We start from the raw sequence: 12,233 nt of genomic DNA, 5'->3' as shown, positions 1-12,233 counted from the left end.
ATTGGTTTCTCAGAGGCTAAACCAACAGATCACAAATCTCTGAGAAATCTTACTAAGCAACAAAGGCCTCAGGGATGGCACAGCGATGGACTATGTGTTTTTCAACCAAGTACTAACCTGACCTGTTAAGTTAAATAAAAGCTAATTATTGTAGAGTTGGTTGCCTAAGTGGTGAATTTTTTTAGTCAAAGCAACTCAATGAAAAATTTATCTCCTAAGGCCTAGAAGGGAATTTCAGTATGCATCTGTAAGAGGATGAAAACATAAATCCATGGTATATTTGAAGTAAGAAGTAATATGTATACAGATCTCACATTTATTTTATCTTTTTGAGATGTTACAACTCTGTTAAGACTATAAGTAAAATTTCTATTTGATCATGAGCACTATCTACCTAATCAATATTTTGTTATTAAAACAGGAACCAGAATTAGCTGATGATCATGAAGAAAAGAAGAAAGATTCCAAAAAATCTAAAACACACTTTCTTGAAAGGCGGTCAACAAGAACAAGGAAATGTATAAGTTATAGGTAGGACCTTTGTCTAAGAGACTTTTTTATTACTGAATCAGCTCACTGTGCTTCCTCCTTGTAGTGATCAGAAGTGTATTAAATCTATTATTAGCCATCTGTAGCATATTAGAATGTTAGAGTTGGAAGGAACTTGTAAGTTGCTTACTCCAGTTCCCTCATTTTACAAAAAAAACAAAACAAAACACAATAAGGGAGTTGAGGCTCTGGGAGATTAAGTGACTTGTTCTAGGTCAATCATCCTGATAGTGGCAACACCCAGATAAAAGTCTTTATTTTGCTGATCTCAAATTTCTTATTCTTTTCACTTAACACATGCAACTTTAAAACCCTAAAAGATTTACATGCTGTTTATCTTGCAAAAGGCACCATTTTTCTTTGCAATTAAGACCTATAAGGCTAACAACTGACTGTTTTTGTAGAGCATTCAATAGTATATTTCCTTGAATTTATTTCACAGACTTCATCCCTGATCAGTGATGAATGAGTGAATGAGAATCACAGAATTTCAGCATTAAAAGACCATTTAATACAACATATACCTGAATATGATAGGGCCATTCTGGAAAGCAATTTGGGACTATGCCCCCAAAGTTTCTAAACTATGTGAGACCTTTAAAGGACCCAGTAATACCACTACAGGGCCTAAATATCAAAGAGAAAAAAGAGAGAGGATAGATACCCGAAAAGAGATTCCCCACATTCTGTTTGAAGACCTCTGATGAGGAAAAACCTGGTTTTCTTGAGGCATTCCATTCCATTTGATACATTTCTAATTGTTAGTAAGTTTTTATTAACATCAAGTCTAAATTTGTCTCTCTGCAACTGCTGCCCATCAAGGCCACGCAGAATAAGGCCCATGACATTGTCCCATGAAGACAGCTGACATATCCCCAAAGTATTTCTTTTTCAGATCCCCCCTATTTTTCTTCAGATGTCCTCATGTCATGCCATGGAGGAGTGTGATACAGTGAAAGATCCTAAACTGCCAATCCTTCATTCACTGTGCCTTTTGGCATAACATGACAAAACCCATACATACAAACTTAACTGTGTGTGTAACCTAGATTTCTTAGTGAGGAATCTATGTTGATTTTATGGAAATATTTTAAGAGAAAAATTTGATTCTGTTATTTATTTTCACAAATTCGCTTATGATTCTACTAGAAACTGCCACTGCTTTAGGAGGTCCAGAGATACAAAGAATAGAATTCTTGCTAAAGCAGCTGGCCTTCAGGTTTGGTGCTGTCCTCACCAGGGTCTCAGATCCAATGCCTAATGCCTGAAAGAAAGGAACAAAGGCTTTCATGCCAGATGCATATTTGACCTCTCTCAGTCTGTGTCATCCTCAGCCATCTTGATCTTCAGCTAAGGAACTGTGGCCATGTGTAAACTCAGTCTTTACCTGGGGACACTCCTAGCACACTGCTTATACCTTGATGCCACATCTGCATTGCTCAGCAAACTCTCCTTTATGTTCATCCCATTCACTTTTATCACCCAGTCCAAATCCTTATTGTGGTTGTCATCTCCATGAATCAAGATTAGTTCCCCTACTTTATTTAGGAATTTCATGCCTAGTAGTTTTCCTCCCTGTTTACCCCCTTCACTCACACCAAGCAAAAATGTATACATCCTGTTAGCTGACTAGTACAGTCACCTCCCACAGCCTGTCTTACCATAGCACCTTCAAGAAGAGGAATTCTTTAGGACTCAGTGTTTCATGTGTTTGCTGCCTCCCTGCTTTTGAACTGTGAAATTCTTCTCATTGTTCATAATGTCTTATGATCTCTCTCCTTATGTCTGACACTTCCGAAACCTATTTTTTACATTTCTTCCCTTCCTGATAGCTAACAGCCCAGCCAAATTGGCCTACATGCCATCTCCCATTTATGTCCTTTTACACTGACTGTGCCCCATGCCAGTTAGATGGTCAGTACACATTATTAAGTGCCTACATATGCCATACGCTTACGTGATGGAGATTCAAAGAAAGGGGAGAAGAAATGTCCTCCTTACCTCTAACTTGAGAGTCCCTTCAAGACACAGCTTAAGTAGCATTTCTGTGAATTTGCTCTTGAACTCTCAATTTCCCTTCCTCCCTAAAATACTTTGTATTTATTTTTTATCTATTTATTCTGTATATACTTCTGTATGTATTGATTATTTGGGCACCTCAGTAGTGCAGTGGATAGAGCTCTAGGCCTGGAATCTAGAAGACCCATGTTCAAATCTGGTCTCAGACTATCTTTGTGACCCTGGTTAAGTCAACTTAGCCTTTTTTTACCTCAATTACCTTGTCTGTAAAATGGGGATAGTAACAGCCCTTGCCTCTGAGGGTTGTTGGAAAGAGCAAATGAGATAATAATTGTAAAGCGCTTCACACATTGTATATAGGTGCTATAGAAATATTAGTTATTATCTCCTCTGCTAGATAGTAAACTTTTGAGTAAAAATTATTTTGGTGTTTTTTTTGAATCGCAGGTGCCTACTATAGTACCTGAAATATAATAGACACTTAATAAATGCTTATTGATAGATTGTTTCTTCATCGCAGTTTAAGTTTCTTTCATCCCTCCATTAGCCCAGTCCATGACCCTCATTCTCTTCTTACTTAACTCCCTTTATAGTTAACCAGTTCAACTGCACATTACCCTTGCCTCCAGCCACTGTCAGCTTTCTTTTATCTCTCAGTTTGCTGAATGCTCCTAATGGAAATTATGCTTCTGTACTGGGGGCAATACCAGTTTGTATTTTCTTATCTCTACTGGACCCTCACAGCTGCACAAAAATTCTTTTAATTTCCCCCTACACCCCTCTCCACTGAGAAGCATTTCTTGTAACAAAGAATATTTTTATGCAAAAGAAATGGAGGTAGAAGAGAAAAAAATAAGGAAGTGAAATGAATTATATGCAATGTTGCATGTACATGGACCCTGCCACCATTGCAAAGGAGTTGTCTTCTCATTTTTCTACTTTAGGGCCAACCTTATTCTTTGTAATTTTTTAACATTTTCAATTCTTTTATAGTTGTTATTCTTCCCGTTTACATGTTGTAATCCTTATTTATATTTTTCTGACTCTCCCTTTGACTTTTCACTTTGCATCAGTTCAGGCAATGGAAAGTAATATTCCATTACATTTATGCATCACAATCAGTGGACATTTTTCTTTACTACCAGAGAAAGAGAAAGGGTTGTTAAAAATATTTTGGTGTATAGTGAACCTTTCTTTTTGTCAGCACCCTCCTTGAGGTATATGCTTAACCCTGGAGCCCCTGGGTCAAAGAGTATGTACATTTTAGTCACTTTTTTCACATAATTCCAAATTACCTTCTAAATGGTTCTGCTAATTTATGGCTCCTCCAAAAATGCAGTCATATTCCTTTCCTTTTATACCCCTCCCACACTGACCCCTGTAGACCTAATTAACTTTTATCATCTTTGCCATTTTGCTAGGTGCCAGGTAAAAACCCAGGGTTCCTTGCTTTGTGTTTCTTTTATTAATGCATTCTTTCATAAGGTTTTTTGTCTGCAGGTCTTCTGAGAACTGTTTGTTTATGTCCTTTATATCATTTCTCTGTTGGGGAATGACTTTTGTTTTTGTATATTTCTCTTTGTTTAAAATACCAAACCCTTATCCAAGAAATTTGGTACACAGATTTTTTTCCCCAGGCAATGGCTTCCCTTCTTATCCTATGTGCATTAATTTTTCATGTGCACAAAAACTTTTCAATTTCAGATAATCAAAATTATCAATCTTATTCTTTGCAATGATCTCCATTCCTTGTTTGGTTAAAAATTCGTATCCTACCCATAGCTGTGAAAAATGTTTTTTTTTTTTTAATGGTATGAGCTGGAATATTCGGGTCATGTATCCATTTTGAATTTATTATTAAATATCCTTATATGTTCACCTGAACCTAATTTTTGTCAGACTACTTAATAATTTTCCCAGCAATCTTGACAAATATAAATGAATTCTTTTAATAATTTCTATTTTGGGGGCGGCTAGGTGGCGCAGTGAATAGAGCACTGGCCCTGGAGTCAGGAGGACCTGAGTTCAAATCTAGCCTCAAGATGCTTAAAACAAAAACTAGCCATGTAACCTTGGGCAAGTCACTTAACCCCAGTTGCCCTCCAAAAAGCAAAAAAAATTAATAATTTATACTTTTAGGTTTTATTGAACAGTAGATTGTTATTCCATTTCTTCCTTGTCTAGTTTGTTTCATTGTTAGATTTTTCTGGTTTTAACCAAGAGGTAAATGCTTTTCAATGACTGTTGCTTTATAATGTAATTTGAAGTCTTGGGATTGCTATTCTTCCTTCATTCCTACATTTTTTTTTTCATTATTTCCCTTGATATCCTAGATCTTTTGTTCCTCCAAATGAATTTTGTAACATTTTATTTAGCTCTGTAGGATTTCCCTTTGGAAATTGAGTATTGATGATCTAAGTCTGTAAATTAACTTTGATAGTGTTGTCATTCAGTCCTCAGAGGAAAAATTATATCCCTAAAAATATACATTAGCAAAATAGAAAAAGAAAGCACTGATGAACTGAATATATATCTACAAATTGAGATTGAAGTCATTAATGAGTTATATCATATGCAATGGTGACACTATAGAATAGGGATTCTTAATATTTTTTTGTGTCATGGACTCTTGGCACTATGGTGAAGTCTTTTAACTCCTTAGAATAATGGTTTTAAATGTTAAGGGAAATGCTAAATTTCATTTAGAGGCTAGTGAAAACAAAGATTTTTTCCCATCCTACTTCATAACCTCCTGAAATCTCTGAGTCCACTGGGGATCTCTGGGCCTAGGTTAAGAATCTCTATTCCTGAAGTTTTCCCAGCAAATACAGGGATAAAGCAAAGGTGCCCACTTTACCTATTACTATTTGATAAAGGCAAAGAAGAGAGAAAGCTGTTTATATTTTCTGATTCCTTATAAAATTGTAGGGAATCAGCAAAGAACGGAGTCGAGACAGTAACTTAAGCAAAGTTGCTGAAAATAATCTGATAAAAAAATTCTATAAAATAGCATAATTCTAGAACAAATAATAGGATGATCTTATTCAAAGTTAATTACAAAATGCATAAGATAATTAGCTGGACTGATATTTAATGTTTATGACTATGACTGTTTTACCAACATGATAAAAATGACAATATCATTAAAATTAAATTACAGTTTTAATGTTCTACCAAATCAGTATAGTAAAAAGGACAGCTTATAGAGCAGATACAATAATAACAAAATTCATTTGGAGAAATTCTTTTTATTTTTTTATTTGCAATCACACTCAGAAGTAGATATTTTAAATTTTGTCATACTTCTTAATACTCACTTCCTTCCCTGCTCTTCAGATGTCTTCACCTCCTATCTTACTGAGAAAATGAAGGCCATACTTTGTAAGCACCCTCATTTCTCCTATTTCAGACCTCAGTTCCTTCTTCCTTTTCCCTTATCTTTTCCCCTTTTACCCTCATCTCTCTTTGCTAATAGCAGCTCCTGTGATTGTGCCCTCTATCCTATCCTGTCTAATCTCTTCTTCATATTATTTCCTTTCTCTATATTCAGTGCCACTCTGTCTTCTAGGTCCTTTCCTATTACCTACAAAAATGTTTTGGTCTATCCTATATTTTCTTTATTGTTTCATAGATTTCTTGAAGAAACTTTAGTAATAATGAAATCCAAACCTCCCATTTTAGAGATCAGAAAACTGATGCTTATCAAGGTGAAGGGCTTTTCCCTAGGTCTCACAGGTTTTAAGATGCAATCATCAAAATTTAGTTCTTCTGTTGTAAAGTGCAGTACTTTTTGTACTGTACCACACTTGCCTTATGTGATCCTGTCATCTTGTCAAGGTACCATCCTATGGTCTTTTATCCCTTTTATTGACAGACTCCTAGAAAGGATCTTTTCTATTCACTGCCCCCTTTTGCTCATACCCCTTTCAATCTTGTTTGCTGTAACGTATCTTGTCTCATAATTATGGTTATGCTGCAGGGTTCCATCCTGAACCTTCTCCTTTTTCGTTGTTTTCTTTCCCATAGTGATTTCATCTGCTTTCATAGATTAGAATATCATTTCTATGTAAATGACTCCCAGATACACACACACACACACACACACACACACAATACATGTTTATTTATAAAATAGCTAAATTTTACATAGCGCTTTAAAGTTGGCAAAGCACTTTACATATATTGATTCATTTTACTGTCATAACAACCCTGAGAGGTAAATGCTGTTATTATCTTTATTTTATAGATGAGAAAACTAAAATAGAGGTTAAGCAACTTGCTCAGGGTCAGACTAGTAATTATCTATCTGAGGCAGGATTTTTTTTAACTAAAAATTGTTTTTCATTTCTAAATTCTCTCTGATACAACATTTTGAACTCAGGTCTTCTGGACTCCTAAAGCAGTGCCTTATCTACTATACCATCCAACATTTATCTGTCTCCTGAACTGTCCTGACCTACATTATCACTGTGCTACTGCATATGTCAATTTAGGAATGTGCATAGTAGGCATCTCAAACTTAACATGGCCCAAATAAAAACCGTTTTTTCCCCCTAATCAGACCTATCCTCCAGCCTCTCCTATCTTCTCAGTGACCTGGGTTCACAGTTTCTTGATGCACCTTCCCAATAATTTCCAGTCAGTTGCTAAAGCTTTTCGAGTTCATGTCCACAATCTCTCCTATTCATACCTTTCTCATCACTTGTATCACAGTACCCCCCAACTCCAGTTATGTCTCTTCATCTGTGAGGTTCAATTTCCTTATCTGTAACATAGGGATAAAATTTGCCCTGTGACCTCATAGACTTATAAAGAAATTATTTTATAAAATTTCAGCACTTTAAAAATATGAGTTAATATAAGTGAAGCAATGATCTTTTTGTATATAATACTCAAGAACAAGCAAGGTAAAATTTAAATGATCAGCAAGATGTTTATATTAATAAAGTAAAGGTGGTATCCACATCATAACTTGTGTTAACTTTTACTTATGAAGACATTTACTAAATACAAAGATACTGTCATTGTTTCTTTGAAAGAGCATATTTATGGGTCTTCATTTCCCACTAACTTTTTCTTTCTCAAGTTCTTTTCTTTTGTTTCTGCCATACATGAAGCTCTTTATGCATACACCCAGCTGTAGGTAAGGGAAGAGTATATCAAAGAGCGTGCACAGTAAAATGAAGGGGAGGAGCGCACAAGTGTGAGTTGGGCAGCCTAGGTTTTTCCTCTCTTATTTACCATTAGCCAGATATATAATGTTGGGCAAGTTACTGAACTATACTGGGGTTAGGTTTTTACATCAATAAAATGGGACAGTTTTGAAACATAATTTCAGACCATAAAATTCTAGTTATTTATAGAAATTATATCCAGGTTTTAATGTAAACATTATGTTATTGTTTTAGATTTGATGAATTTGATGAGGCAATTGATGAAGCAATTGAAGATGATATCAAAGAAGCTGATGGAGGGGGTATGTCTGTTATTTTCATCTCTGTCGAAAATACACTCCACATGCCCTGGAAAAGGACAACAGGTTTAAATATTATATAGTAACTGTTACCAGGGCATATAAGTGCAATGCTATTTTCAAATTAAACACTCCTGATTATTGTTAAAAGCATAAAAAAAAGCTTTACTTATTATGAGGGAGTTTTTGTTCTATGGCTGGTTCTAAATTCTATATTTTCATTACGAATATTAAGTGTTTACTTTTTTCCCCAAGTGGAAAACCAAAGGAAACTTTTCACATGTGGCGTGTTGATTTTGAATATTTGTTTTCAGAAAAGCTTGTTGGTAACTTGTAGACAATCTGTTTTTCACCTTGATTTAATAATCAAGGCTCTCATAATCAGGATCTCTTTAAGTTTTGTTACAGTAAAGAACTGTAGAGTAGTTACTATAAGGGTAATCATACCTAATGAATTAAGAGACAGTTAACACAGTTGCCACTCGTAATCTGATCTTCTTAGGACAGCTTCTGTTTTTCTCTCAGAGACAGACAAAGATCAGTACAACTGTTTCTAAGAGATACCCATTATCCCATGAATATACAATGTGTAGATTCAGAGAGACAAAACAACCCACATGGTACAGAAATCACATCCAAAAAGCAATGTTAACGTCTTTATAGTGGATGGTGGTATGAGCATTCCAACCCAAATTATGCAACAATAACTTGTCTTCCCCAAGTAGATGCAAGTAACTGAACCAGTTTGCAGGCATTGGAGTGTTCCTGCTGTTGGTTTTTATTGTCCACTTTCTTTAGAGAAAGAGAGTAGAGTCCATTGATGAGAACATTTCCTGTTCATATGAATATAAGTGCTTTTCTTTTTACTACCAGGTCTTTGTCTCACTGTATTTGATGAATTCCTCTCCCCTCTTCATGACCTTGTGAAGGACAGGGTCGCTTTTATTGACTATAAATGATTGTTTGTTGGTGGGTTGTTTTTTTTTTTTACCTCTGTCAGATAACCAGACTTATGAACTAAAGATGATATCAGCTTGTTTTGTCTAGCTGGAGTATGACACCAAGTTCATTCATAGGAAAGTTTTCAAAAGACTTGTCTACCAAATAGATTAACTGAAGGGCAGCAGAGGTGGACATGGCCTTGCCAAAGGAGTCTACCATTTTTTGGACAAAACTTAGACTCAAATTTATTAGCAGTATTGTGAATTTACCAGCTGAGTTTTTGTTGTTTTTCATTTTTGGGGATAGTATTGCCTAGTAAACTGAGAACTAATCTGGTTGCAGATCTTGCCTCTGATGATCATTATCTTTGTGACCACTGCCAAGTCTTTTAACTTCTCTGTGCTTCAGTTTCCTCATTTGTGAAATAGGGGTATTATTACCTGTAGTACCTATCTCATTGGGTTGTTGTAAACCTGAATTGTGATCATCTCTTTAAAGCTTCACAAACATGAAAGCACTGTTATTAGTCATTCCAATTGCAGGGTAGCCAAGCCGCCTCTTTAAACAGAAGATTTGTTCTGCATATCCAGAGGCAGCTACCTACAGCCATTCTTTGACATTGTCTTTGTTGTCTTGTTACAGTGTAAATACTAGGCCTGGATCAATAGGCTAAAGTAGTGAGAAAGCTGCTTATTGGTTGAAATGGGGGGGTGGGGGAAATGAAAGGTTGCAAAGGAAGGGTGAGGTATTTTTTACATAAAAGATAAACTGTGAATGCTCCATTTCTTCATTTTTTTCCTCCTTTCTTTGATATAGGAATTGGCAGAGGAAAAGATATTTCTACCATTACAGGTCACCGAGGGAAAGACATCTCAACAATTTTGGAAGAAGAAAGGAAAGAAAGTAAGCGACCACAGCGGGCAGCTGCTGCCCGACGGAAGAAACGGCGGCGGCTGAATGATCTTGATAGTGACAGCAATCTGGATGAAGAGGAGAGCGAGGATGAATTCAAGATCAGTGATGGGTAAGCTGGAAGTGGAGAGAAAGAGAGCCACTGGTACAGGCCAGCTCTGACCCAGCCAGAGATGCTCAAAGGCCTTGTAGGACACTTCTTACTGATGCTGAATAGAGAGAAAGAATTTGAACTATCAAAGAACTAAAGCTCTTTGTTTTTTGTACATTGCAGATCTACAAAAATCAGTCTTGAATTAACTGCTTTAGTTTTTAAATTTAATCCCACTTTAATTAACCAGCCTAGATACTAGTGTGCCACTTAAAGGTATTTAGCAATTAACCAACTATTTCTTGAGCATCCATTATTTGTAAGGCTTGTGTGCTTGTGCTAGAAGTGTTTTTTTTCTCCTTCCTCAAATCCCTTGGACCTTTTGAATCTCTCCTCTTCATTTGTAACATTCTAAATATTAATATGCTTATTTGTGTAAATATCTTTTTTTTCCTGTTAGGTTGTGAATTTTCTCAGGTGAATGATCTGTCCTTTTTCAAATTTGACATGGAGATATATTCAGTAAATGGGTTTGGGATTTTTTTGCCATGTTTTTTGTTTGTTTTGGAGGGCGTTTTGCATTAAATTGACTAACAAATAAAAATAAAACAATATATGCCTCCCAGGTATTTAAAATCTGACAATTGCAATTTTGTATCTGTCTAGTATGTTTATAATTTCAAAGCACTTTATATAGATCTTGATGGGGAGATAGCTTGATTACGTTATTTCCATTTTACATAATTTACTGCTTTTAGGAGAAAATTTAGGCACATGATAGCTAGTTTATGTTAGAGTCCTTCACAGTGCTAAAGATGGCATAATAAATTAGTACAAGGACTAGGAATTGAAACTAGGTCTTCCAAGTCTTAGGTTTTCTCAGCAAACATTCGTAGTCCATTCTTTATTGTGTATAATTTTTGTCTCTTGGACAGATCTCAGGATGAGTTTGTTGTGTCAGAGGAAAACCCAGATGAGAGTGAAGAAGAACAGCCCTCAAATGATGACAGTGATACAGAATTCTGTGCCCGAAGACCCCGGCGACACCACTCCAAGCCAATGAGGCAGAGCAGGCGTTTGAGAAGAAAGATAGTGAAAAAAAAATACTCTGATGATGATGAAGAAGAAGACTCTGAGGAGAATAGTAGAGCATCTGGTAGGAATGACTCTTATCAGCATTTTGTACCACACCAATATGTTTTGACTTTGTAATTTTAAAAATGCCTGCAATAAGAAAAGACAATTCTGAAATGTTCAGATATAGTATGAGATTTCTTTTGTTGCAGGAATTTTTTTCTCTTTAGCTTCTATATTTTTAATTCAGTTATATTCTGCCAGCATTAACCAACCATCTACCATGCCCCAAGCTCTTTGGGCTGCAAAAATAAGTAAAATGTTCCCTGTGCCTCAGAGAGTTTACAATCTAATTTATGGGAAAAGATGTGCACTCAAAGAGACACATACATCCATGTCTCCTGGCACAATACCTTACACCTAGGAGGTACATAATAAATGTCAATTGAATTGAATTGAAAATCACTAGTGAGGGGGTGGCCAGGTAGCACAGTGAGTAAGAGCACTGGCTCCGGTGTCAGGATGACCTGGGGATCAAATCCGGGCTCAGATACTTAGCACCACACCCAGAAATAACTGGCCATGTAACCTTGAGAAAGTTACTTAACCCCGATTGCTTAAAAAAAAAAAAATCACTAGTAAGAGCCTAAGAATTTACCTGAGGGGGTGTTTATTCGATATACTTCTGGGCTGATAGTGTGCAATAAAGAGTTGTGATTGTTGAACCAGGTCAGTAGTAGATATTTCCATGTACAAACTGCATCTTATCAGTATTTGAAGGAAAATTTCTCATTTGAGGATATTCATTCTCTTAACATTTGTAACATCAGGGGCGGCTAGGTGGTGCAGTGAGTAAAGTGCTGGCCCCAGGGTCAGGAGGACCCGAGTTTGGTTCCAGCCTCAGACATTTAACACCCACACAAAAAAAAACTAGCTTTGTAACCTTGGGCAAATTACTTAACCCCAGTTGCCCTCCAAAAAGCAAAAAAAGCAAAACAAAAACATTTGTAACATCTGGACTCTTATCGGAATCATAGACAGGAAGAAGTCTGTTTACCATACTTATTCCATATGAAAAGGACTCTACTATCAATTAATTGATAAACATTTCCTAAGTACATAATATGTGCTATTAGGCACTGGTGATACAAGGGTAAAGAATGAAATAGTTAC

At 36.0% G+C, this 12,233-nt stretch overlaps 1 protein-coding gene across 3 annotated transcripts in view; it reads left to right on the top strand.

The window, feature by feature from the left end:
• The window catches only part of RSF1 (remodeling and spacing factor 1), a 136,327-nt gene that overhangs the window by 104,104 nt on the left and 19,990 nt on the right, over positions 1 to 12,233 (top strand). For 2 of the 3 annotated variants that reach the window (XM_069070925.1, XM_069070927.1), the window contains 4 exons: positions 422 to 531; positions 7,977 to 8,044; positions 9,800 to 10,007; positions 10,922 to 11,142. In XM_069070925.1, the coding sequence (XP_068927026.1) occupies positions 422 to 531; positions 7,977 to 8,044; positions 9,800 to 10,007; positions 10,922 to 11,142 (607 nt within the window). The remainder of the gene's footprint in view (positions 1 to 421; positions 532 to 7,976; positions 8,045 to 9,799; positions 10,008 to 10,921; positions 11,143 to 12,233) is intronic. The other variant, XM_069070926.1, reaches the window with a different exon arrangement.

The sequence above is a fragment of the Petaurus breviceps genome, unplaced genomic scaffold (assembly GCF_028583685.1).
Source record: "Petaurus breviceps papuanus isolate PSGF00001 unplaced genomic scaffold, PetGlider_PUasm1.0 90823, whole genome shotgun sequence".
Taxonomy (NCBI): domain Eukaryota; kingdom Metazoa; phylum Chordata; class Mammalia; order Diprotodontia; family Petauridae; genus Petaurus; species Petaurus breviceps.
Note: the sequence above shows the minus strand (reverse complement) of the source record. Positions and strands in the feature narration are given on the sequence as shown.